The 27,587-nt window shown below is 36.5% G+C and overlaps 4 protein-coding genes and 1 non-coding gene across 5 annotated transcripts; 2 read left to right on the forward strand and 3 right to left on the reverse strand.

Annotated features, from left to right (window-relative positions):
• Positions 1 to 205: 205 nt before the first annotated feature.
• Positions 206 to 10,101, forward strand: LOC140763594 (HVA22-like protein k). Its single transcript, XM_073101860.1, has 8 exons — positions 206 to 381; positions 1,456 to 1,514; positions 1,607 to 1,704; positions 5,476 to 5,527; positions 6,843 to 6,906; positions 7,537 to 7,632; positions 7,935 to 8,007; positions 9,550 to 10,101. Exons 1-8 carry the CDS (start codon positions 349 to 351, stop codon positions 9,660 to 9,662), a joined length of 588 nt encoding a protein of 195 aa, XP_072957961.1. The 5' UTR covers positions 206 to 348; the 3' UTR covers positions 9,663 to 10,101.
• A 603-nt stretch (positions 10,102 to 10,704) lies between these two features.
• LOC140763481 (uncharacterized) lies at positions 10,705 to 15,173 on the forward strand. Its single transcript, XM_073101688.1, has 4 exons — positions 10,705 to 11,188; positions 12,993 to 13,616; positions 14,020 to 14,195; positions 14,291 to 15,173. The coding sequence occupies exons 1-4, from the start codon at positions 11,130 to 11,132 to the stop codon at positions 14,887 to 14,889; spliced, it is 1,458 nt and encodes a 485-aa protein (XP_072957789.1). The 5' UTR covers positions 10,705 to 11,129; the 3' UTR covers positions 14,890 to 15,173.
• An 890-nt stretch (positions 15,174 to 16,063) lies between these two features.
• LOC140764099 (small nucleolar RNA snoR83) lies at positions 16,064 to 16,189 on the reverse strand. The gene has a single exon (XR_012104974.1). It is a non-coding gene; the product is annotated as a small nucleolar RNA snoR83 (small nucleolar RNA).
• Positions 16,190 to 18,204: 2,015 nt separating this feature from the next.
• On the reverse strand, positions 18,205 to 22,878 carry LOC140762744 (calcium-dependent protein kinase 20). Its single transcript, XM_073100672.1, has 8 exons — positions 21,986 to 22,878; positions 21,094 to 21,217; positions 20,763 to 20,906; positions 20,406 to 20,558; positions 20,110 to 20,225; positions 19,774 to 19,941; positions 18,775 to 19,005; positions 18,205 to 18,652 (listed from the first exon to the last, which is right to left on the reverse strand). Exons 1-8 carry the CDS (start codon positions 22,487 to 22,489, stop codon positions 18,497 to 18,499), a joined length of 1,596 nt encoding a protein of 531 aa, XP_072956773.1. The 5' UTR covers positions 22,490 to 22,878; the 3' UTR covers positions 18,205 to 18,496.
• Positions 22,879 to 24,938: 2,060 nt separating this feature from the next.
• Positions 24,939 to 27,335, reverse strand: LOC140763282 (uncharacterized). Its single transcript, XM_073101400.1, has 2 exons — positions 27,031 to 27,335; positions 24,939 to 25,389 (listed from the first exon to the last, which is right to left on the reverse strand). The coding sequence occupies exons 1-2, from the start codon at positions 27,293 to 27,295 to the stop codon at positions 25,175 to 25,177; spliced, it is 480 nt and encodes a 159-aa protein (XP_072957501.1). The 5' UTR covers positions 27,296 to 27,335; the 3' UTR covers positions 24,939 to 25,174.
• Positions 27,336 to 27,587: the final 252 nt, after the last annotated feature.

A 27,587-nucleotide genomic window follows, 5' to 3' on the forward strand; every position in this document is an offset into this window, starting at 1 on the left:
ACATGGCTGATGGGTTGAAGTATTTGTACATATCGATCAAATCGCATCGTTTAAGAGAAGTCGTCGATGTGGGCCTAACTCTGACTCGCTTAGTCGCTTAGGCAATGGTTCAGCCGTTCAGGTCGGTTCGGATCCGGTCCGGGCTAAGGTCCACCGACGTCGAAATCCTTTTTACGCGAACCAGAGCGCAACGCTAAGTTTGGCAAACTCGCCACAACCGCTGCTTAGTGCTTACATAATTTTGCTCTCTCCTCAATTAACAAAGAGGAAACAAGCGGCGAGCTGACTCGCGCTTGGCCGCGACCGCGGACATCCCTAGGAAGTTGCTTGAGATCCGGATCCTTCGTCATGGCTCTTCTCGGATCCGCCGTCTCCGGCGAGGTATGAAACCCTTATCTCCTGCTAATTTATCTTGTCTTTCTTCGGTCTGATTTAATCTCCCGGTTTCTTTGGATCCCCAGATTTCGAACGAAGTTTTGTTCTCTTCCTTTATCGTCTTGTTTTGTCTTCACTTTCGTGGCGATGTGTAGGTACGCCTATGAGGTATATGCGGAGTGTATTGATCTAAGAGCGTTACAGTTAGGGCTGCCTAATTAATTTTTATATTTATTGGGAGGGCGATCACATTGAAAAGAAGTAGAAATTTGACTTCATTAGTTGCATGGTTTTCCGTTTGAGGTTTTTTTTTTTTTTTTTTTGGGGGGGGGGGGTCAGTTTCTAGTTATAATGTCAAAGACATTCTGTCTAAGTTATCGTTACAAAAATAATATACTTAATTAATCGAATGGATAGATTTTCCATATCCCAATAATAACAGGTCCATTTCATGAATAAAATGTTACGAATTAACCAACCTCCAAATCACTTGGTTACATACCACATCTTGTTGTTGGGTCGAAACCATAAATTTAGACTAAATGGGACTAAGGTTCAGTTTGGTGAAGTGAAATTGTTGAATAATCAAAGATTAGATACATGAGGATACTAGGAAGTTTGTTCGTACAAGTCATCGGATCTATCAATCCTTTAACTGAACAATTTGAAATATTTTTCTGTTGAATTATTTTGAACAGTTAACTCTTTACCATATATATATATATATATATATATTATGGATGACAGGATCGTAACGCCTTTGAATTGTGCTGGAGTGACATTTCTTCAGCATGCATTGATCTAGAGTAGTCATAAACTCATAATCCGATAGGCTACAGAGAATGACTTTGGTTATTAAATGATTGAGCAACCCATTTCCTTGACTTATGGGGTTAAACATTTAATAATTTTCACAAGTCAGTTGTCATTTATTTGTTCTATTCTACCGAATGCTCATTTGTTGTCAAGTGGTTTCTCTAGTTTCTGATGATCATCTATTTTACTTGAACTTCTATTAACTTGAATTTGCCCTTGCAAATTAATCTTTAGATTAACATGATACTATATTATTATGAGTAGGTAGGATTGCGGTTGTTGCTAAGCCCGATTGGTTCTAATGTTGTCCTTCGAACAGCTTGGTGAGTTTTGATATCATCTGCTTCTAGTTGCACATGAGGAAACATATATTTGCCGTGATGTAGCTTTATGTGTCATTTTCTGGTTACTGCAGTTGTGCGGTGGGGATTGGTCTACCTGTCTACTCTACTTTCAAAGCTATAGAGAAGAAGGATCAGAATGAGCAAGAGAAGTGGCTCTTATATTGGGCAGGTTATCTATAGATGTATCTGTGTTGTTGTTTAAACATTTGGAACAATCTATTTTGCTTCTTTATTTCCTTTGTTTCAAAGGGCAAAGGGAGAATTTATTCGGCACATGCTTGAATAGTTCTGTTTTCTACTTGGACTATGGCCCATACATGGGTTTAACTTTTCCCCAAAGATACCATAGATATCCTAACTCTATGTTTTTGCATTTAGCTTTTTGTCACAGATGGAAGGTGAGGAACATGATCCCTCTAGCATGATGATGTTATGTCTATTTGTTAGATATCTGCTTGCCTTTTTCCTTGAAAGTTTAGCATGAATGTTTAAGATGAATCACGATCTGTGCTTGCTCATCTAGAACCTGTAATGATTATACAGTATGACATAGCTTGAGAAGGCTCCAGTGGAAATAAAGTGTTGGCAAAAGTTGTGGTGAGATGCTTGTAAATCTTAAGTAAGATTTCTTAGTGTCAGAGAATTACGGTCCACCAAATAATCAAGTGAGGAATAGCCTGCTCGAAGAATTTACAGTGTCTAAACCATATGCTGCTCCAAGTCATGCAAATGAGAAGAAAACAGTATCTACTAGATTATGAATGATTCCAGGTTAAAAGGGAAGAAATGTAGTGCTCCATTGATTTTCTTATCAGCTACTTCTTGTAGGACGAATATGAGACGTTAGTTTTTATGTTACAGTATAGCTTTGTTTTCTATATGCAAGTTCTTATTTTTTTCTCAAGGGAGAATATATCACATGATATTAGGACATATAAAAGTTAAATCTCTTCTGGAAATTCTTAAATTATTACGATCTATTTAGGAAATTCAAGTGTGTAGTGTGCACTACTAAGTTCCAAATACTAGCTGATTCTTGTAAGGGCTTCTTCCAGAATTATGAACTTTTATGAACTTCCAACTTTCTAGTCTAGCTATTTATGTATCTTTATACGTATGAAGAGACTGGGGTTAGTATTCCAACATAACTAGACTGATTCAGATCCATGGTGTAGATCTTTTCCTTAAATTTAAATTTTAGACTGATGGAAGCTATTGAAATGAGGGGCACACAGTATATCCCTAGTGTGGTATGGTATTGAAGTTTGCCCAAGTACAGAATGTGTGGTGTGGTATTGAAGTTTGCATTATCACATATCAAAGAAAAAATGTGACTGATTATTTCTTAATGGTTTGTGACTTTGTTCTGGTTGTCTATAAGTTTTACTTTTAGTTTAAGATCATGAAATATAAAAGTATTAAGTATTGTGCTGAGTTTGATTCATATGCAAAAGAACAACCACAAGTTAGTTCAGTAAAAACTTTTAAGCTACTTAGGACTTGAGAAATTTTGAGTGTTGTAGTGTTGCACAAAATACGGGCTCATGCCTTAGGGAACCTCTTTCCAAAAAATGGGATTCTTGAGTTTCTAATCTTGTTGTTCTTTTGCTGATTTGGCTTGTAAGAAGATGAAATCAACAAGCTTAGGTTGTGGAGACTAGCAGTTAAAAGCAACTATACTGAAATGGATCTGTAATGTAGGTCACATGCTTAAACATGAATTTGCTTGGAGCATGTCTCAAGGTCTTGAAAGGCAGTGAGCCATGTTCTTTCATGGGTTGAATTGGGGTCGGAGAAAGGTCGAGGGGTATGTAGGTAGGTTATTTTATCCAGTGCTTTACATTTTAGTACTTATATGATAACTTCATTAGTATATCTTTGTTAATATGGTACAGATATATTGCTATAAAATTATTTACTTTTCTATGAGATGTAATTTTGTTCTTGTGGTTAAGCAATGTTACATACAAGTCAGAATTGGAAACATGCACCCTTCCATTTTAGCAAATTCACATCTCATGTTTCTTTCACCGAGTATGATGATTATGCATTATCACCAGTACAAGAAGTCCTCTGATTAATTATTTTGATATTTCCTTTGTCATCCTTGGAATGACTATACACCATGTTGCACCCCTCCTGTGTCTTAATGAAGCAGATCATGTGAAATAAGCATACGTGAGAAGGTAAATATGCATCAAGCCATTTGGCTCCCTAGGCATTGGAATAGACAGTAAGGAGGGTAACCAGTTCAAATGACTATGGAGTTGTTTGGCAAAGTGGGATGAAATGGGATAAGGGGGTTTATCTGGGATAGAACCCCCTTTCTCTTTAAATTCTTTAATAGGGGAAAAAAGGGATAAAGAAGGGGTTAAACCCCTTCTTTTCGGGTTATCTTTATCTCAGCTTTTAGGTAGGAGCCTGGGATAAGAAAATTGGGATATTTTACCCAATTATCCCTACTTTTCAAATGATTAAATTGTTCCTCCCAAAAAGCCAAATTACTATTATAATGAGTATAATATATATTTGTAATGATTATAATATATTAGATTATATTATCAAATTATAATGTGACTATAATATAGTAGAATATCTTTATAGTGAATTTTTTTTGATATGAAATGTTCATTTGTGATGGTATCTATCTTGTGTAGATTATGATTAATTAAATTAAATTATCTTTTGCTAGAAATTCTAAAAATAATTGTGATATAATAATATAATTTTAGTAAAATAAAATTGCAATTTTTATTTAATTTTAAACCTATTTCTTATTTCTCTAAAAAAATAAATTATAAATATCTATCTACAGTGAACTAGAAAAAGGGCAGCAAGGTCAATTTTAATCATGTTTATCTCTTAGCTCAACTATCACAACAAAATATCATCTTATCCTATATTTTATCTCAACACTTATCCTTTTTTGGGTAACCAAACACATAAGAAAAAATTGGGATAAAAACTTTCTTTATCCCGGGATAAGTCTTCATTTCTCAATTTTCCTTATTCCTTTGCCAGACTGACCCTAAGATATTTGACATCTTGCTGGTAGAGCCGAAAGGCCTCTTGGATGTGAATGAATGATTTTGCAAGAGGAGCTAAAATGGAATTGTTTCTATTAATGTCAGATTGAGTTTGCACCCTTCCACTGTTCTAAAATGCAGTCCATGTGCCCATCTAGGCAGCCACATATGCATTAGCGGTTCCTATGCCACCCTGCATAGGACAGCCACATGAATTATTGAAGTGTTAGTGCATTAACTTTTCGCAATTACAACTATCACTAGACATACACAACAAATTCTTGCCGAGAGAGTTATTAATCTGCCATAGTTCTTTTCAAGATCTTCTATTTTGGGTTTCAACTTGCATCAGCATATATTATCAATTTATGATGGTTAACTATCAAATGCAAAATATTTAGAAATGCATTGGCACACTGCATATGCACCATGTAGCCCTTGATTGCCTGCCTACTGGCTGGTGCCTTTAGAACACATTGATGGTTTTTTTTTCTCAGACAGAATTTAGTAAACAGTTGTCAGAGAGATATTTTTTCTTTTGGCACAACAATGATGCTTTCTAGTTTATTACTTGCTTAGTGTGGAAGTTAACAACTTCTTTATAGAGAAGCTATTTCATTTTCTGAAATGTAGTTCAGAAAGTATTTCAAAAATCATTTGAAAATCCCGCTTTCTTTTATTTTCCTTTTGAACAGGATCCTCATTCCTTTATCTGTGGTCAATATGTTAGCTAATAGGAGCCCCTGTGCTTTGTCATTTCATTATTTGTATTCTTAGAAAGTCTAAATACTTCTTGGTTTGAGAGAACAGCTTTTATTTTGTCATTATTTACTGCCAGTTGTAAGTTTGATAGTTATTTATATGCTTTCTAACATCTAACATTTCAACCTATAATTCGGCTCATCTTTTTGCAGCATATGGATCATTTAGTCTTGTGGAGGTGTTTTCTGACAAAATACTTTCATGGTAACTTTTGTTGGTCTGAAAAGCTCTCCTTTTTATTATATACTTCTTTTATAGAATGAATTAGAATCTGTTGGCTGGTTATTGTACATCTTTCTCTTTTGGTTAATATGTTCTAATGTGGTTACTTTAAAATAGATGATTCTACCTGCCAACTGGTTTTGTAACTTTTAACAAGCCATTTTCTCGATTATTTTTCTTGGTCAGAAAAATATTGGCACCAATTGTTAGATGATTGATGTAAGGTGAGGGTATCTGGAAATTTGTCAATTCTTTCTTGGCATTTTTGTATCATCTTTGAATTAGGCTATCCTTGGTCCATGGGTTGGATGAGAGTGAGCTCAGTAATAATGTAACGAAGCTGAAGGAAAATGTCACAGAAGTTAGAATATGTACCTACAATGTCTAGATGATAACAGCTGATGATGGGTTTTCTAATACACTCAATGTATGTCCTTTGCCTACATATTTTATTGAGCAATAGCAACAGGGAAGTGGATCCTACTTGTTTAGGATTAGTGTCTCCAGTTTAAATGGAGCATTCCTTTTTCCTGACAGCAGAATCTTAGTTTGCTCAAGTGTCGCGGATGATCATAGCCTATTCTAAAAGTTGGAATCAAAGGCTTGATTTTTGTTCTGCCTTGTGGATTATTACCTCCTGTGTCATCTCAGGCCACTTGTTCATCCTGTATTAGAAATTTAGCATACTGAATCTAGGGATCTATTGAGGTTGCAATGAATGGGAAGTTCTTAAGTTCACCTTAATTACTGTAGTTCTTGGTTGAATACATATTAACTTTCTTGGGCTTTGTGTCGAATAAATAACTGACAGTAGGATATGAGTTACTTTTGAAGCCTTCTTATATTTAATTTATTCTTAGCAAATCTTATGCTGATTATATTGGTAGATCCACCAAAAATATGCTAGTGAATTTCTTTTCTTGAGCGACAAAACTCTCATAATCTAGTTGAAGGTCATGACAAAATTAAGTTAAGAAAGAGATCATGCAATGAGCTTTTGAACCAACAGGAATTTCATGCTTGCTTATTTACATATTAATTTTAGCCTAAAGCAGATATTGAAATTATTTCTTGTCTTTTTCTGTAACCTTTCTAGTGTTTAAGATAGAAAAGTACTATTGACATTGTTCTTAATTCTAGCTTCATTTTATGACATTGGGCTCTAGTTTATTGTTATAGTTATTAAGTAGCTCTGCCTGCAGTGCACAATGCAAGCCATATTAGCTGCATATCTTGACTACCAACTACCAACTACATGAAGATTTATACTTCGATCTGGTATCTTTCTATCTTGCAGGTTTCCTGTGTACTACCATATGAAGTTTGCTTTTCTTGTTTGGCTCCAACTTCCATCGAATAATGTACGTATATTAAAATATTCAATACCAACTCTCTCTCTCTTTTAGTTTTTGCATGTCAAATACCAGTTTTAGGTATTCCATTGAAGGACTTTTTTCTTATAAGCTCTCAAAATTTAATGGATTGAGATCTGCTAGAAACAGAGTATATTGTATTAATGAGAGTGAAAGAATTAAGGCATTGAGATCATATATATTAGCTACCTGGCTGGTGATATGATAAGACATTAATAATAATATAACAAGCTAACATGATTACACAGCTTGTCACCCCCCACCCCCCAAATAAAAATTCTTTATTACCTTCCAACATGATTTATCTTTTAATTTCTTGGGCTGGAAAAACTGGTGACAGATTTCTAATTGGAAGTGAAATAAGGGTATTTTGGCTTTATTTCATGAAGTTCAAACATTTTCATTTAGTGACCTGCAGAATGTATTGTGGCAAGTACTTCCAGCTTACTTCCTTTTCATGTGGTTGAGGCAATCAGAATTAAGACAATTTAGATCATGATGATTTTGTGTTGACTTTCATGCCTATATGTTTTCCTGGTCTACCTATTTTGCAGAATTCAATTTCATTAGTTGTGGAAATCTTTTTATGGCACTTAATGATTTGTTTTGTCTTTCCAGGGATCAAAACATTTATATGCTAGACACTTGCGTCCATTCCTGCTGAAGCACCAAGCTGGAATTGATAGACTACTTGGTTTCCTATCCAATGAGATTGTATGATCCTTTTTTACTTCTTCCTTTTTTATAATTAAGTAATAAGAGGGCCATTTAAGTATCATCCTTTATTTCTTCTGATGCCTTTGTATTTTCCTATGCATTTGCAAGTGTTCGTGCATGCTAGGAGTATGAGGTTTTTATTTTTTGGAGCCCTTTTCTTCTTTGGAACTTCTAGCACACATTTGTTCGAACTTCTAAACAACTGTTAGAAAGTTTGTCTTGATTGACAAATTATGAAATGATCACTCTTTTTCATACGCCAACAACATAATGATGTATCATGTTTTGTTGTTGAACAGAATAAATTTGTCACTAATCATCAAGGAGAAATCCATTTCTTAAAGGCTGTGGCTATTAAGTGTGCGAGGACAGGTACAGAAGATACTTTCAGCAACTTGTAATATACTTTTTGTGGCATTGTTCTTACAAGTTCTATTTTTAAGCATATTTCTTGTAGCATCTTTTTATCTCATATTCTAAATTTCTAATCAATTTTGTTGAGCAGGAGCCCAAATTTTAGCTCAAAACAAAATAGTACTGGGTTTTTGGATTCGTACTTTAAGCCTTCCATATTAAGACTGCCATGTTTAGAAGAAATCCTATATGACCAAGACTAGGATTCTCTTTCTGGTATATCTGAATAATAAAACTTATTCTCCAATAAACTTGGGCTGAATGAAGCTATATACCAATAATCTTATTAGTTTGCAGAAAGATGAAATATGTTGGTAGTAAATTGCTGAAATAGATTATTTGCCAATACCCAATGTGGAAGAAACAATCTGCTGGTCAGAGTGACAGAAGTAGATTATCCACCAATGATCTTGGTGGAAAAAGTCATCTGCCAATATTCTTGGCAACATGATGATAAAATGTTGAATATCTACTGAGTACCTAATAAGGTCATTGGAAAGTGAAAATCAGACGCATAGGATGTATGATGCAGAAAAACACTAATCTTCCCGACTTCCGTCATTCCTGAACGATCTCCAGTAGGTATGAGGAAGCAGAATAATAACTTTCACTGGATTAAACCCTCAGAACCTATTGGACCACTTAATAAGAAGGCAATACTTGTTCTAAGATGGGAATGATTTCTATTACTAGCCCAAAGATAAATGTATTGATAATGGCTCGTCTTTGTGTAACAATATACAGTAAAAAGGAACTCCATGCAATTTGTATTTGTCATTGCATTAATAGTAAGAACTAACAATTACCACAAGTGTTACCATTTGAAAATAGCAATCAAGAATGCCAATATCCATTAGTTCTTCTATATGGCTTCTTTGATTTAAATTATTGCACTAAATGTAAGGGGATAATTATTGTGAATCATTTAACCGGTATAACATTTTTGGAGTCTTTAATGGTTTGATACTTTACTAGTGGAACTAATAAAATCAGCTGCTTACTGTACGTGTCCATTGTACTGTTTCACTCCCCTTAGGACCAAACACGGTTTCATGATCTGAATTCAATCATTTTTTCACGTAGCATGCTATGATGTAGTGCGGTACTGAGGAGTGATATCAGCATCATGATATGACTCTTTTTATAATGCTTAGATTAGTAGTTAGAAGAAAATAAATGATATCAGCATCACAATATGACTCTTTTTATAAGGATTATGTTTATAGATCCATTAAAACTACAGGCTCCTTTTTAGGTGTTAGATGGAAAGAGAGAAAAAGTCTATGTCCACTGCTCTCCTCCGACAATTATGGACTTACATGGCTCGAACATAGTGATTTTTGTGCAGCAAATTGTCTTGAAGTCATTGCTAATCATTTCTGGCATTTTCTTTTAGCTTTCTTGAGTCTGTCAAAAGTCCTAAATTTTTTTCTGGTGTCTTGCTAGATAAGTTCTCTTCTTGCTTATGGTTAACTAATTCTTTTGCATTGTGCATTCCAGCAAATCAGATGGTCAAGGACATAACTGAGCCAGTACAAACCCGAGGGCGCTATATGATTGAGGATTCAAATCCTCCAGCAAGAGAACAGACTGGGGACTCAGACCCAGAGTGATAATTGACTTCTAACATGCCTTAACATGTTACGTCTCATCTTGTCTATTTCTTTCATCATGTCGGCTGTAAATATGATAGGTTTGGCTAGTGGCATGTCTATGTTTAGAAGCCTGGCATGGTGCAATGATCAATCATCTAGAGACCCTTGCCATCTCAAGCTACAAATGTTTTCTTCAAACGAGTTCTCAGTATTCCGTAAGATGGATTTTGCATGTTAGATACTGGCGGTTGCAGATATTGTAAGATATTTTCTTCCTGATTTACAGAACTCCACCTGAGGAATTTTTGATAATTTTCTACTGAAGCAAGCCTACAGGAAGTTGGATTTAACTCTATATATAGGGTATACTGTTGATGCTGCTTTCTGCAGCCATACGGAAGTTTCTTTGTTTTCCTTATCCTACTCTTGATGAATAACTATGTTTGCATTTGCTATTTGATGACTACATGTTATTTTATTGAGCGGTATGAGTTACACTGGTGATATGGATTCAAAATTTTTGCTGTTATTCCTGTAAAAAAATTGAAGTATTTCCTATCTCAATCCGTTCTTGTTTTATGCTATTTTAGTTTGAAATCTTGTTTATGGTTGTCAATATAGGTTCCTCAATCCGGATTCACTACTTGATAGGGAATATCTTCTTTTTATGAAATCTCTATAGGAGAATTTATCTGCGCCATTGGCAGGAACGCATTGCTGCCGCTCCCCTCAGATTCTGATGTTGGATGGCAAAGTGGCAAACGCGAGCTTATGCTGAGGATTAGCTGATGCGTTTAAAATAGACTCTTCCTATTATTCCACAAATGAATGATAATATTTATAGGACAGATTCTTTTGGTGGATAAATTTATGAGGACTAATTTGTTCAAATACTTTGCGTTTGCTAGTTCTATATTCTAATTTAATATGCTTCTTTAGTTTACTCAATTGTAACACAGATAAAACTCTCTATTAATTTATCTGATTGAATGGATAAGGGCGATGGATAATATTCTCTCATGAGCTACTGGTCAATGGGAGTAACCTTTCTTATTTTCCACACCGTGGTATTAAAAATAGAAAGACCCCCGTGAGCTGTGAGCACCCATGACCTGCTTGGATAAATCCAAGACGATGGATGTCCATTTGCGGTGATCTTAATTTGAGTCACTAGTCAACCAATCCAACGTGCTCCCCTGGTCACTGTTGCCGTTACGCTCCGAAGAATTTTTTTAATCTCTTGCCCCTCTCCTTTCACCAATCACCACCCACGACTATCCCCTCAGATCCCTATTCTATCTCTCTTTGCCTCCTCGTAATGGTCATCATCTTTAGGTATGATTCCTCTGTTGATTAAAAGAAGATAGAGGAAAGGGGGGGAGATTAAGAGACGTAGAGAGGCGCCGGTGGAGGCGGCGGCGGAGGAGGAGGTGGTGGAGGTGGGTGGGAGGAAAAGCCTCGTTCTTTTGGTGATCTAGTCCTGCTATGAGAAACAGGGCTCGACATTCCACAGTCTGGACGTCGACTCCCCACGGAAAGATGAGGTGAGTTTTGTTTTGATTGTTAGGTAAGGTGGATCTTTCTAATTACTGTTCGGATTAGTTTTTTTGGTTGTTGGCGACCATGGATTAGGTTGAGATATAGGTGGAAATGGAATGATTATTTCTTTTTTTATGCTCTTCATTTGTGATGTTTAAGTAAATATGGCACATGCATATGTTTTTACTTTTGTATTTTACAGATTTACGTTGGATCTTAGCAACTGTGATGATAAGGAGACAATTGATGGTGTCTTAGTTTTGTGGTTTTCGTTTTGGGATGATTTAATGAAAGGCAAGAGTTTAAATGTAGGACTTTGATATGATCAGATTTGGAACCTACGTCACCTCGACCCCTGTCCCTGGTTGATGTGATACAGTTTTGTCATTGTTGTTTAGAAGCTATAATATGTGATCTTTACGTGGTAATAATAATATAGATATCATCCAATTATAGCTTTAATAGATAGGGATCACCTTGTTTGACATGATACAAGTTTTATTAATTGTATTTCAAGGAAATAATATTATTATGACTTGAAATATTACTTGATGGATTGAGTGATATGACTAGAAGGAGGAAACCTGGATTTATTTTGAATGAATCCTTAGTTTTGGTTATGGAGCAAATGATTTGAAGATACAGTTTCAATATTGTTCCAGGAGTCGATCAAATGTATGTTGAAGAGACGACTCCAACACTGATTTCTTAGTTGATGGTTTGAAGTCTATAAATTGTAAAATTCAGGATGACTTGATCAGCATTCTTGCTTGAAAGCAAACAATGAGTGGAAGTTGAATATTCATAATTTGATAACTTACTTTGCTACATCCGGTGAAAGAGGACATTCATTTCAAAAGGCCTACCATTTTCCATTTTATTCTTCACTTTAACAGTTCTGTCATATTCATAACTTCTAAGGGCACTTTAAAGTTTTCCTAAACCTGAAATTGAGATGAGTGCATTGAATGGAGAAAAAGGATATATAGCCAAACTCAAATGTTTGGGAGTCAGTTGTTCTTTTATATAAGAAAATCTTTCCGAGCACCTGTAAGCCCTATATTCCTTTTTATTTTATTTGCTTCTGATCTGCTATAAACACTACGATTTAAAAATCATGTTAGACCTTGAATTCCTATTTTGTATATGGGCTGGGTTGCTTCTGTCAATCTAAAGACTTTGAATCCTCTTTACCGATATAATCTTGTGTTAGTCCGTTATGAGCTACTTGAGCTATTGAAATAATTTATTTTTCATGCATCAATAGTCTTTTCTTTTTCTGGAGATTTTCATGGATGATTAATTGATTATCTTTTCAGACTTTCCAGGATGTACTCAAATCCATGTTTTATGATATATTTTAAAATTCATAGTTGTTATGTTTTTATGGCCAGGGTTAAGTCATCTGTTTTTTGTGGAAGTTGCACACTTGTTGCTTGGTTTGCAATCTACCTGCTGTCTTTCTTGAGACATAAGTATTAAATCTTGTTGAATTTTCTGGCTAAATTGCCACGGAATGCTTCTAAAGGATATCCATTATCAACTGAAGGAGTTCCATGGTGTACTGACTACTGAGCACTCTAAATCTCTCTTGCATATAAAAAATTAGATGTTATGTTGGACACTTCAGCACTTAGGTGCCATTCTTGTTAGAACGAGTGATCTATGCCATGAAGAGTAGTATAAGAAAAGTAGTCAGCAGTCAGCACCTATACATGTAGCAGAAGGAATTTCTGTAATACTAGGTAGTTGTTTCTTCTATTTGTTTGATATTATGTAACATATCATGATATATTTCTTTGCAAACAGAGGAAAAACGATATTTGGATTATCTCTCTCTCTTATTCTTATCAACCTGGTTTCTATAATGGAACGTGCGGATGAGAATCTCCTTCCAGCTGTCTATAAGGAAGTCAGTGAAGCATTTAGTGCTGGCCCTACTGAGCTCGGATACCTTACATTTATAAGGAACTTTGTGCAGGCAATATCATCTCCCCTGGCAGGTATACTAGCACTTCATTATGATCGTCCTGCAGTGTTGGCAATGGGTACTGCATGCTGGGCTCTCTCTACAGCTGCAGTAGGTCTCAGTCAGCATTTTCGGCAAGTTGCTTTCTGGAGGGCAGTCAATGGCTTTGGGCTAGCCATTGTTATCCCGGCACTCCAATCTTTCATTGCTGATAGTTACATGGATGGTTCACGTGGTGCGGGTTTTGGATTGTTGAACCTTGTTGGTTCCATAGGGGGCATAGGAGGTAGCATTTTGGCAACCATTATGGCTGGGCAAAATTATTGGGGAATACCAGGATGGCGTTGTGCCTTCATCATGATGGCATCATTGAGTTTGCTCATTGGACTTCTTGTGTTCTTGTTTGTTGTCGATCCTAGAAGAGCATCTAATGTCTCTCTTGCAGCTGAGGTGGATTCTGAGAGGTAGCTGTCTTTCTTTTAATTTCTGAAGGATTTTCATTTTCCTAACTTATCATGTGCATACCAATATATGAGGTTAAAAAGGATGATCAGTGTTTTTTCCCTCTTTTTGCTTAGCAAGAAGTGATGATAATGAATACAGAGTGCTAATGATAACTTAGTAAACTGATTTTACATGAGTAGTTCATAAAACATTCTATGCTTGGTATTCATAGCCTTTATCTAATAATATTCTTGGAACCTTTGCCTACTATTAAAAGCATGTCAAGATATATCGATTCAAACATATTAGTTAGCATCATTGCTAGATGTCCCTCTAGATATAGTCTTTCCTTTGGTGGACTTGTTCTAGGTTGCATGCTGCTTGATTCTTTGGTAGACCGTAATACTTCTAGGGGTTTCTCAGGTATAATCTGGTCAGCAAAGGTATTGGGCGTTCACCTTCTATCTGGAGTGAGTCGTGGTTTGCAATGAGATCTGTTATGAAAGTGCATACATTTCAGATCATTGTCTTGCAGGGCATGGTTGGTTCACTGCCATGGACAGCTATTGTATTCTTCACAATGTGGTTCGAGTTGATTGGTATGAACAAAGTTGAAATATTTGACATTGAAAATTCAACTTTCAAACACTGTTCATTTTCTATATTCTCTGCTTAATTTAATCTCTGCTTTCAGGTTTTGATAATAAAAGCTCAGCAGCCCTCATCAGTCTTTTTGCCATAGGCTGTTCGACAGGCTCCCTACTTGGTGGAGTTATAGCAGATAGAATTTCACGGTATTTTCCAGACACAGGTCGTGTGATGTGTGCTCAGTTCAGTGCCTTCATGGGCATTCCCTTCTCATGGATTCTCCTTTCAGTTATTCCTCAGTCAGCAAAGAATTGGTATCCCTTTGCTGTTACTCTCTTTCTTATGGGGCTCACAATCAGCTGGTGTGCCACCTGTGCCAACAACCCCATGTTTGCGGAGGTAGTCCCTTCAAAACACCGCACCATGATTTACGCCTTTGATCGTGCATTTGAAGGTTCATTCTCTTCGTTTGCGGCTCCTGTTGTTGGAATCCTTACAGAGAAGATCTATGGTTATGATTCAAAGTCTGTAAGTTTAGCAAATGGATCTGTGCAGGGGGCATTAGCACTTTCAAAAGGGTTATTAACCATGACAGTCATTCCTTTCGGCATGTGCTGCTTGTTCTACAGCCCTTTGTATGTTACATTCAGACATGACCGTGAGAATGCTAGAATAGCTACTAGTAAGGAACAGGAGCTGACATGATTAAGACTAGGCATGCTGTTTATGGCTATAGCATGTCTTCTCAATTAAAATTTCTCACCTTGCAAGCAGATTGATTGTTAGTCGTGATTAGGTTTGTCATATTAATTGGTTAACATAAAGTGCCATCTATTTTTATTTTGGCAAATTACAGAGGAAATGCACTTAAAATATTGCACGAAGCATGAGCCTGTACCGTTCCTCAAAGATAATTAGACTTTCTGGTTCTTATACAAGATGGATGCTGAATCTATTTAAATGCTGGATTCCAAGCTGTTTCTTATCAATCTTGACACTGATCTTATACACAAATGAAGACTGTTGAGTGACTGTTGGAGTGTCATCATATATGATTGTATATTTTAAACACTATTTTAGTAATACATTTATTTTCTTATGTACGAATAAATTGTTTGAACATCTTATTGATTTACAATTTAACAGGACAACATGGTATGGCATCTACTATCAAATTAAGATAGCTCCCCAAGCAAATCACTTCCCCTAACATAAAGATCCTCATTGAAAAAATTACCAAAAGAATATCACAGTAAGATCTTTCTTCTATTCCCATTCATCAATTTGACGGGTTTTATCCCTTCGAACATGCAACTACCAAAAAAGAAAAGAAAATTCAATTACAAAATAAATCATCTATGCACTATCTCCAGCTGCACATACAATTGTTCTGCATTAATCCAGATCTGCATCTGAGCGAAGTGAAATTTAGACTCTGGCCTCTGCTGCTGTGATTGCCATGGGGTTCAAACTCGATTTCTCCTCGCGAGGATAAAATTGACACTGTGCACTCTCTCATGCTTCATGCCTTTCTGTTCTGCCACATGACAGGATATACTCGTTGCCATGTCCCTTTCGATGTCATATTTGAAATATACTGCCCTTATTGTGAACTGCTATTGGATATCCTGGTCTTACATTTGGAAGTTGTTACAACTGAATTGTGTTCTTAGTTCATTAGCAATTTGAATGGAAGAGGAGGAATGGACGTGCCACCTGAAACATTATCAAGGACAAACATTAATTATCGCATCTTGATTCGATAATAGACTTTCAGAATAAACTTACACACTTGCCGTGTGAATGGGTAGACAATCGCAAGGATTTGGCAGGGTGAGTAGATGTTATTATACTCGAGAAGAAGGGAAAAGAATGTAGCTGATGTATGGAAAGATACTAATGAAACATCTCCAGAAGAAAGAAGGTACTACCAGCGAAACTCCCATTATTACTTTCGGCCTTCCGTGAATCAGGGAAAAAAACATTTCAGGAGTTAATCCGGGATTATGAAAGCCTTATTCACCGACCAGGAGAATCTAAAGAATAATTATTGCCAACAGGCAACAAGAAAAGAGATAAAACTTATAAAAGAATATGCCTGAGATTCCTGGATTTACATCAAAGGGACAAGAGAAACGCAATTTGATTCTTGGCCTTCCGAAAGTTAGTGAACCAGAAGTCAAGTGCAATATGATAATAGAAGCAGCATCTATGCATGTTATAGATTAGGAATGACCTGAGGTGATCATCGCGCAGTTTAGGCTGGATTTGGATTAGGCCAATCGGGCTAGACACTATTTTTGTCAGCCTGCTCGTGAGTGGGTTGGACCAAGTTGGGTTTGAAAAGTATAGCCTGTTATCATTCATCAGCCTATTAGATGGCAAGTCGGGCTGCGCTGGGCCGAGCCAATTAGTCTTTTGAAAAAAAAAAAAAGGAATCCATTGCACCGTGATTTAAAAAAAAAATTGTTAAAAATTTATTTTTAGTACTGTCATCTTTGGCGGGCCAGATTGATAGGAGAGTTGGGTTTAAAAAAATATTTAAACAATACATAGTACACAAAATGTCATTAGGTTTTACTGTAGCTAGTTGGGTTACCGGTGGATGGGCTTTCTTTTGAGCTTACGAGCGGCTTTCAAATCGAGCTTTTCAACTAGGTTTTTGGGTTGGATTGATGTACAAGCTTCTAAGCCAGGCTAAGTGGGCAAAGAGCTGGTTCATCGTGCCTCTCATTAGTAGTTCGGGCTCGGCCCGAACCAGACTTGGCTCGATCCAAACTCGGTCGAGCAGGCTGAACTATTTGATCGGCTCTAAGAATGACTCGTGCCAATGCTGAGAAATTAATATAAATATGCAACAAAGAGAGTTTTAGGAGGAAAAAAAACATATGCAGCAAAAGACAACTCCGAAATATTTATAATGGACAATATAACTCAAAATTGAAGAAAAACCTATAAAAATGAATAGGAAAAGTATGTTAGTAATGTATTGGAGACGTGGGAGAGGATAGCGGAGGAATAGAACCCTACATCACTTAATTACATATATGTGGCTGATTTCGGATCGGGCACATTAAGCCCGAGCCCGGCCCAATCAAATACCTTCTTTTTCTGAGGATGAAAAAAAAAAATCTCTTATCTCATTTTCATATTAGACTATCTCGTTTATCCTTTATGACACTTTTAACTCCTCAACTATCTAATGTTTTTCAACACGTTAATGGCCTGAGAGAAAAAAAATATATCAAATGGTTATTTCACTCTTATCTGCTTAGTGCCTTAAAACTGACCACGTGTCCGACCAGACAGCCATTTATGGACGAGAGATAAAGACCTCACAAATGCATAAAAGATTTGTGAAATATATAAATAATCTTCCTAATTATCTTTACCTTTTTTAAGGCACTATCAAGAGCAAATTGCATGGGTGGGCAAGTCCACAACTCACAACGGCAACTACTATTCTACTATTCTACTCTCTCTAAGGATATCAGTCAACACAAGCATCTTCCATCTATGCCAACCACCCACCTGCTGCTTTCCTTATCAGCAACTAAGTCCATGATTCCACCCAACTCCTTCGATTAGATAATAGTGCCCAGATTCTTAGCATCCATTGCCAACCTCACATCCAACCGTATTCTTTTAACTCTAGCCTCCACGGGGCACAATGCATTAAATTACAACTGCCGGCCAAATAGTGAAGGACAAGAAGAAATGCCCATCACTAGCCTGCACCTAGCCTTGGATCAAAAGTCTTCTATGTGCTTGTATAGAAACATATAGACACGTAGTCTTTGATTTTAATTAGCATCGTTTCGTTAAGCAGTGTGATTTCCAACTAACTTATGGTACATGAACATGTATAAAGATCTGCAGTTAGTGATTCTTAAAATGAATCCATTACCAACGTAGAAAGTTCTCGCAGCGAGGCAGCTCATATTAAGGAAGATTTAGCTCGAGTGGAAGAAAGTTTACAAGATAGTTACTGACACAACATGAACAGTCACACATACCATGTAAGTTAAAACTCAGATATCAGATAGCTTTACAATTACGAGCTCGACTAGTCTGCTCTCTTTTCTCTTTTTGTAAGTTTTCCTTCTAATACATTCTCTACTGAAATGTTATACACACGATAATAGCTGTATATGACTTGAGAGACACAAACAAGCCTTCAAACATCACCTACTGCTTAAAGGAAAGAAGAATTGGAGCCTGCATAAACCGCGAAGAGCAACAAAAAACTGTCCAACAAGCAGAAAAGAAAAAAAAAATGGATTGAATTCACAACTTGCTTATCGTCTTCTTCTTATCTAGCCTCATTAGTTAGCTGCAACGATCCATCTTTTTGCAGCTTCAAACTGAGGTTGTTAAACCGCTCCCTTGAGTATTGTCTCGAGGCTTTCCTCCAATCAGTTCCTGCTTTCATCATTGTCGCGAACTCGTCATAGCTGATCTTTCCATCCTGGGAAAATGAGGCAAAAGGCAGGCTTAGTAAAATGCATGAGATTCAGCAGTTACATTCTTGGATTTCACACAAATAAATAGCAGGATAATCTCGCAACGAAAGGTCAACAAACAACTGACCTTGTCTGTGTCTACATCGCGGATAATAGCATTGACAACTTCTTCACAGTTTGCACCCAAATCATCAGCCAAGGAGTCGCTAAGCTCTTCAATTTCAATGTATCCACTCTTGTTCTTATCAAAGTATGAAAAAGCTTTGTGGAGATGTTCATCATTCCCAAGCTTTTTCAGGTGGATGGATACAGCAACAAATTCTCCATAGTCTAGAGTCCCATTACCATCAACATCCGCCTGAAATGCACATCAAGTAAGCATTAGGATGATAAATGCTTCCGAAGTATTTCCTATAATGATGTTGAGTCATGCAATAGAGTAATCACACTGCCCATGGTCTCAGGGTGGTTAATAGGTAAAAAAAATGAACCAAAATGCAGTCAGATACATTAAATAAGATTATACTGCTGTGCCACAGCAAGTTACTGAATTTTCTCTAGGGCAGAGAGTTTAAATCTAGACAGCAGACTATACCGCTGGTTTAATCAAATTCAGTTGCCGTAAGCAACAAAGTTAACCAGGGCTCCAGTACTGTAAGGTTTTGTTGCTTAGAGCGTAGTAATGATTGAGCAATCAAAAATGGTTATAGTAAATATGATTATAACATAGATGAATGTTTCTCTCCTCTAAATTCTTTACAGATGATTTAACAAGCCTAAAGACCATGAAGACATAAGAAAGAAAGGTGGCAGAGAAAGAAGTTCCAAATAAAAAGCAAAATTGTCAAAAACAAATGGGACCATATTAGATTTTGCACCTTCTGTATTTGTTTTGAGTACCTGCATGGACATCAGTGAACATGGGCACAATAAAGTATGAACATAATATTTAAAGGGAGTCAAATTCTAGTAAGAGCGATAAAATGGCATTTATGAATATGCTTCCGTACTACTGGAAAAGGCATTATAGTTTTGTCTGCATATTATTGACAAAAGTTATTGGAATACAGAAATTTCTAACTTCGTTTCGACAAAAGAGAAGATTGTCATCAGGATGAATACTCACAGCTTCCATTAATATTTGAACATCTGCATCAGCAATCTGGTGTCCATGCTTATGCAGACCATGCTTCAACTCCTCAAGTGTTATACTACCGCGGTTGTTTATGTCCATTTTTTTAAACATATCCTTTATGTCAGCTACTTCTTTTACAGATAAATGCTCAGCTATAACCTGCAACAAAACCACAAACATGAAGGAATCTGTTAACAATGGCAGGAAAAAGGTTGAGATCACACTTTACAAGGTCAAAGCATAATCTTTAAGCAAAGTAGTACTTGACACAAACATCAGACTACAGTATATGGAACTAGATCTTTCTCAGTGTAAGTCAGATCTTACCCTAAGTGCTTTCTTCTTGAACTTGTTCATCACAGAAAATTGTTGAAGTCTTGCCCTGACTGTTTCACCCAGAGAGACGTTTGGAGCCTTTTTGGCATTCTGCAACCAAGGATGATCTGGAATGGCAATTAAAACGTCAGCTTAAAGTTCTGAGAAGCACAAAATTACGATTTCAGAAGAGAATAGCTCAAAAGAAGAGAAAACATATAGAATGGCTGTATATAACCTATACTACAGATATCAGATAACAGATATATCTTATTAAGAAACATACAAAAGAAATGACAGAATAGTACCAAGCACTCCTTGAGCTGTTAACCGTCGCTTCGGATCTGGATCAAGCATCCTCCTCACAAGATCTTTAGCATTATCTGAAACTCTAGGCCATGGATCTCTTTTAAAATCTATAACAGAACGAATAATGGCCTGTGCTACCCCCTGCTCAGTTTCTGCATTATGGCAAGAAAAATATATCAATCATATGCTTATGGTTGAGGTACAAATGGCACACTCAGTCACTTTTTCATGAAATATTATGAGTTATGAGGAAGATAATGGTTTGACAAAAGTTCAAAACATCTGGCAAAATAAGTTATTCATTCACATCAAATTTATCATTGGTATGTCGCCTTTTCTCAGAATGAAGATCTTACCTGCCCAAAAAGGTGGGACACCACAAAGTAGAATGTAGAGGATCACACCTGCACTCCAAACATCAACTTCTGGACCATAATTCCGTTTTAGAACCTCTGGAGCCATGTAATAAGGACTTCCCACAATTTCAGAAAAGCGTTCACCTGTGTATAGAAAAACTCCAATTAGCAAAGCCATATACCTTTTGTGCAAGTGATGCTTAACAGATATCTTTAAGCATAAATGTATTTTGTGAGTTAGTAGTAATGTCCGGAAAGCTGACAAGTCATTTAGTTTGGTTTTCTTCAGCAAATGCAAACTAGCAAAAAATATTCACTCTTCAGGACATACCAGGAGTGAAAAATACAGACAGCCCGAAATCAATTGCCTTCAGAGCGGCAGTTTCCTTTTTGTTGGCAAACAAGAAGTTCTCTGGCTTAAGGTCGCGATGCATTACCCCATGCTTGTGACACATCTGTTAGACATAGAAGGAAAGAAAGAGAAACAAAGTTAATCAGAATATGAACTGTGTAGTGAATCCAATAAAAGTAATTCAAATACAAGTAAAGAACTTCAATGCAGAAATAATGATAACAACCTGTTCAGTTAATAGAATAAGGGTATTGCACCTTAACAAATAATGGGAAAGAGAACTTAACATATAAAATAAAACAAGTACCGACTGTTAGAAGGAAAAAAGCAGTACTTGCAGAAAAACGTTAATGCATGAGACAAAACAATATCGTGTCAAGCAGAGGAACAAACTCGCAAAAGGGGATTTTGTGATCCCAAATTTCAAGACCTGCATATACAAGCCAAGATCGTATCTATCAATGAGGAATCTTCGAGTTGTATCTTGAAAATAACCCTAACGAAAAGGAAAGATAAAATGTTTGAATTTGTTTTGGGACTACAGCAATGCTCCACAGAAGATGCATATTGAAAAGTGAAGTGAGATATTGGGAACGCATTAATCACTATATTCACGTCCTAACAAAAAAACTAGAACCTCAAAATTGCACAATCTTCCACAAATCCATTTGACAGTGAGGGTTACTGTACAACGGAAAGATCAAAAAAGATTAAAAGGGAGTAAACCAAAAGAAAAAAAAAAACAGGATCACAAACTCTAGAAAGGATTGGAGTTCACAAATCATCAGACAAGACCAAGTAATTAGAGGAAAGTGAGCAGAGAAAAAAAAAAGTAACTTTCTGGGAGGAACAAAGAGCATAAAGATCTGACCTGAACCACCTCGACGATGGTCCGAGTAACCACCGCAGCCGCCCTTTCCGTGTAGTGCCCTCTCGCAACAATCCGATCGAATAGCTCTCCTCCTTCACACAACTCCATCACGAGATGCACAGCATTGTCATCCTCATAGGTATCCTTGAGGCTCACAATATTTGGGTGGCTCGGCATATGCCTCATGATCTCCACCTCCCGCCTCACATCCTCGATATCTACGGCGGTCCTCAGCTTCTTCTTCGAGATGGACTTGCACGCGAAGGCCTCTCCGGTTGACTTCTCAGTGCAGAGGTAGGTGACGCCAAATTCACCTCTCCCCAACTCGTGCCCGAGCTCGTATCGGCTTCCGATGTCTCGGCCGGTGGGATCCTTCAGAACGACGATCTTTGGGCCACTAGGCGTTGGACCCTTGTTGTATTCTATAGAGAAGGGGTTCGGCTTCTTCCCCTTCTTATGCTTCGCCTTCTTGCTACCGGCCGGCGAGGCGCAGCAGTTCCCCATCAAGATCCGACCTTTCTACGGCTCTTGCCACCAAGATCCGAACTTTTCGAGATCTGTGGAACCAGGAGGCCAAATCACGCAGACCCAACTGGGATTTCGAGCTGATGAAGACTATTCACCAATTTTTGGGTGCAATCTCTGAACAAAACGTCAACCAAATTCCTAAAGGTCAAACACAGGGAGTTAACGGAGACCCACGAACGAAAGAGAGGTAAGACAAGTGCTTATTAATGATGGAAAGGAAGGGGTTGGGAGGTGAGAGAGGGTGTGAGATGGTGTGAACCCGCCATTTGATATGGGCGAAGAAAAAGAGGAGATGGTCAAAGATTTTTGCTTTCCGAGAGCCTTCCTGTTCTAACCTCTTTCCTCTCCCTCTTCCTCGCAGCCAAAGAGGAAAGAGAAACGATTAAATAATAAAGAACAAAGTAGTTAATAAAATCCGATAATATCTTCTCTTTGATGTGCGTATCGTAAACCATATATTTGATAAGCCTATGTCAAATTGTCAATAAAGTACGGGCATACCTTTTCGTAGAAAGGAGAGGAGTTTTTTGACCAAATTAGGCCCTATTTTAAATTTTATTATCAATAAAGACTGTCCTAAAATTTATTTTAAAATATATATATTTACTGTAGCTCTATGAAATATTTACTGTAGCTTTACTTTTAAAATAAAATTACTAATGTTTATATAAAATTAAAATTTTAAAATAAACTTTACAAATAAAACTTTGAAAGTCTTTAGCATCAGATAAAAAAATCGAACTGATTAGCAATTGTGTAAAAATATAGAACGCTTATAAATTTAATATTTTAATTATAATTATAATAAATAAATATTTTATATAATAAATTTAAGAGGTAATATATTTTGATTATAAAAAATATAACAGTGTTTGGAATTTAATTTGTGTTTGTAGGAAGCCATTTCTTACCCTGAGGATTATTTAATTTATTAAACAACCAGAATTTATTATGTTGTGTAGATGAGAAAATGGATTGAGTCGAAGCAGCATACAAAATAGTTTAGTCAAAATGTAGCTGGACTTATAGACTAAACAATTGATATCCTTTTTTTATAGGAGACCAGATCAACAAAAAATGCAAAAAAAAATTCTACGTAAAATGGTGGATTAATCCAAACTATAATCAAAGATTGGTTATCATTTAGTATTTTGTTTATTATTTTTGCTAATCAGCATCTTATGATATGATCCAAGTAAAACATCAAGATAATAATCTCCTAGCATTCTTCCAAGTGCTACATGGGGTCAATATTAGGTGTTCTAAGAACTTTCTTTCTTCACTGGTCTTGTGGACTTCCCTCACGGAGAACATCATAACATCATCAATATCAAAAAATAAGACGACGACATTATGAATTAGTAGAAGAAATAGCCATTAATATTCTTAGAGAATGGTTAATAATTCTTCCCCCATAATTGCAATGCATGAAAGGATATTTAGGAAACATTCACCAGGATCATAGAAGCCTCACGGAAAGTTCCATCTGGATTTGAACAGTCTAAGTTTTGTGTTTGATTAAGAGTTTACTGGATGTTCCATTTGGATTTGAGTAAGTGATACGCTATCCAAGGGAGTGAGTCCTGCAGTTAAGATTAATAAAATTCACTTTATGTCTCTGCCATGATTAAATTTTTGAGAATCTAGTATTGAAACTTCGCCTCAAAATTACGTTGTCTTGTTTAAAAGAAAAATCTCTCAGTTGCTATCAAGTTCGTTCAAATTTGGATCAGTACGATCTTTGCTTCTCCTTTTGTCTTTCTGTTGGAAAACGTTTTATTTTCCCAACTTGTTTGATCGGTAATTTGCGGTTTGGACCCTCTGTTTCGATATTTACAAATTACACCTTGTGTTTTTTTTTGGGTGTGTAAAACGAGCAGAAAACCAGAAAATATATTAGCTTGAGGAGTATAAGGGCACGGTCCAAAGTGCGACCAGAGGTCGAAGTCAGAAGTCTAACCACCACAGGATTAATTCTTTTGACTCTCGAGCCGTCAAGACTCTAGAAGGGACCAGGCAATGATCCTTGCTTTGTTTGTCTCCTTCCTGTAACTGAAGATCTTGACCATTTCTTCCCAAAATTGCCCATAAATTTATCTTCGGCTTCATAGTAATTATTGAGAGTAGATAGGAGAGATGTGATAATCCTAACTAAAAATTATTTGGAGGTTTGGTAGAAGAGTGACCTCTCAAGCTTTGAGATGGATATGTTGAAAAGCGTGTAGTGGTGGTTGATGAAAAATGAGACAAAGTATGTAAGACCTAAAGAAGCTTTATATCTGCTGACTGAAGAAAAACAAAACATGTCGAGGATATATTTGGATGAAATGATAATGCATTTCTATCAGGGAAATCTAACTATCCTTCTTTTTTTTCTAATTAATAACATGTTCTAATACCAATACTCGTGCATAACAAGAGAGCTATTTTTTTTCAAAGACATAATAGTGGTTTCATTTGGACTAGGAATAGTATGGAAAGATTACATGAACTGAGACATATAAATGGTTTACAACACTGTCAAGCATCACTTGCCTATCTCTCCTTCTATCTCACAAAAGAAGGGGATTTACCTGTACATCATCAGTTGTAAGGGCATCATTTTTTGATTAAAAGTTGGAAAGACATCTTGATGTAAATAACCTCTTAATTCTGCGGCAACTACTGCTCTCCAGGTTCAACCAGAGGTACTCTTTCAATTTTCACAATCTGTTCTTTGCCATCGACAGAAGGTTTTACAAACAAATTGAACATTATATTGTTGAAAATCGTAAGTACCACTAGTGCAACTGCAGTATATGCAACATATGATCCGGAAATTGCTGGCATTTCTTCCATCCGTCTGCCAGTTATCATGTCTCTATCCAGGTTAGGCTCTGTGTTTCATCCATTAAAAGATAGAATATCAGATAAATAGGAATAAAACAGTATATAAAATGAAATGAGAACAAGAAGAGAACTAAAATTTAATTAACATTTATAGAACGAGAACAGAAGGAACTGCTAAAAGTTCTTGTTTACTGAGTTACTTACTGCCTACCATAACCATATCAATTGCATGATGTAAGCTGTTACCAAAAAAAAGTGCAATAGTCACATTCTTAGGTAAAAGACATTTAAATAAGCTTATCCAGAAAATAATGTCTCATGTTATATATGAGATTACATGATATGGTAAGAGTATCGCATGCGACATAATAGTCCTATATGGAAAAGAGAGCTGAAGTGAAAAGGCTTAGTGCAGACTATTGAACTCACATCTAATGGCTTAACGTTTTGGTTGTATATAGGTTCCCAATATTCAACAAAGCTCTCATTTGGATTAAGACCCTCCCTCCCTAGCAATGTATTTTCGTTTCTCTAAGAAGAGATTGTCAACTACAAGATTATAAATTCACTTGTAGGGCTAAAAAGGTCAAAAGTTAAGCGGAAAGGAGAGATGAGAAAGAGTAAAGTTGGAGGAAATCACCAGTTTTGACTGTCCAATAATGAAGGAAAGATAGTTTGATCCATCAAAGATTTCTATCAGAAATATATTTGAGATGGACACTTCTCATATTCCTTGAAACCTTAAAGTATTCTGACAACTTTATTACCGCTAAGTGAAAGACATATCATGGAAAATTGTTTCCTTCTCCATACATTATTGTCTCTTACAAGTGTTCAATGCAAAGTGAAACAACAGCCTGATGAAAAGATTTGAGAGATATAGGCATGTTTGGTGACAAAAGTCTTTAGACAAAGTAGTGGATTTATTTACACAGGATACTTATGCCTTCTTCACAAATGGATTCTATGCTGTTCTACTTGCTAATTTGCTATAGCAGTTGTAAAAGCTTAAAGAAAAGGATGAACAATGAAAAAAATAGGAAATCATAAAATGACTGCCTATTGTTTGGTTTGTAAAGACGTTAAAACCCTAAAGATGAGAAATCACCAAAAGTTCCTGCTTCACTGGGCATTAATCATCATACACTTGCAAGCGACCAAATTGGCATACGTCGCACAAGAACAATTAATTAGAATATACACAATTAAAAGCTAAGATAAAGAGGATGAATCATTTCAAGTTATGAGATTAGCAATAGTCTTTGGTTGTCCTATATATTGTTGGATTTGAGTAGTCCAACAAAAATAAGTTTGGTCATAACAGTCATCAACTTTTCTTTCATGCAATGAATCCCACAATTTCAAAGCCCCATTTCTTTGCATTGCACCTAGTTTTGGAAGTGGCAGGTAGTTACTTTACCTAGTGAATAGCAATAGTTGTTCTATCTCTTTAACCGAACCAACACCAAGCCAATTCTTCATGTTGTTCTTATAGCTAACGAGTAAAAGGACCTATAAATAACTTCAAATTCTCCAAAAGTTGTGATCTTTTTCCACAAAAATAGTTCTCCAAGGACAAAATTAAACTGCGTTCCTTGCCATAGTGACCAAGAAACAAATTCTCAAATTGGGTATAATCCAAATTCCAAAAGAAGAGACGGCCTTTACGGCGGGCATTGAGAACATACCCGAAACAGCAGGGGGCGGTCGCTTCCTTGGGGGAGATTCCTGCTGCGAGAGGCCCTGGAGTTGCTGGTCGAGCTTCTGCAGCGCTTCCCGGGCCTTCTCCCGATCGATCTCGACTTGAGTTTCTTCCTTCTCCATTGAGGCATTTGGAGGAGAGAGCCTTCTCCTGCTTCGCTTTGTAAAGCCTAAAGAGGAAGGTGGAAGCGTGGTTCGGCGGACGAGAGGAGGAGCGAGCGATGAGTTTCCGCAGGGGATCGAACGCAGCATTGTGCAAGAAGCATTTGGTGTTCTAAGTTGGAGCTAGTGCAATGGATAATGGCCATATATAAATTTTGGATATCGTATTAATATAAGATGAAGGAAAAAAGATTAAATAAAAAAAAAAAAAGTATCATCCCCTCCTTCCTTGATTCCTTCTTCGTGAGAGCGGTTGTGAATTGAGATAGAATGTCCTGGTTTCTTTTGGTACTACGCATTTGGTTTTTTTTTTCAAAAATGAAAATTTAATAGTCTCAAAACTTAACACTCATGCTTAAAAATTTAACTCGAAAACATTCGT

Source organism: Typha angustifolia, chromosome 7 (genome assembly GCF_048772165.1).
Source record: "Typha angustifolia cultivar Huaian chromosome 7, ASM4877216v1, whole genome shotgun sequence".
NCBI lineage: Eukaryota > Viridiplantae > Streptophyta > Magnoliopsida > Poales > Typhaceae > Typha > Typha angustifolia.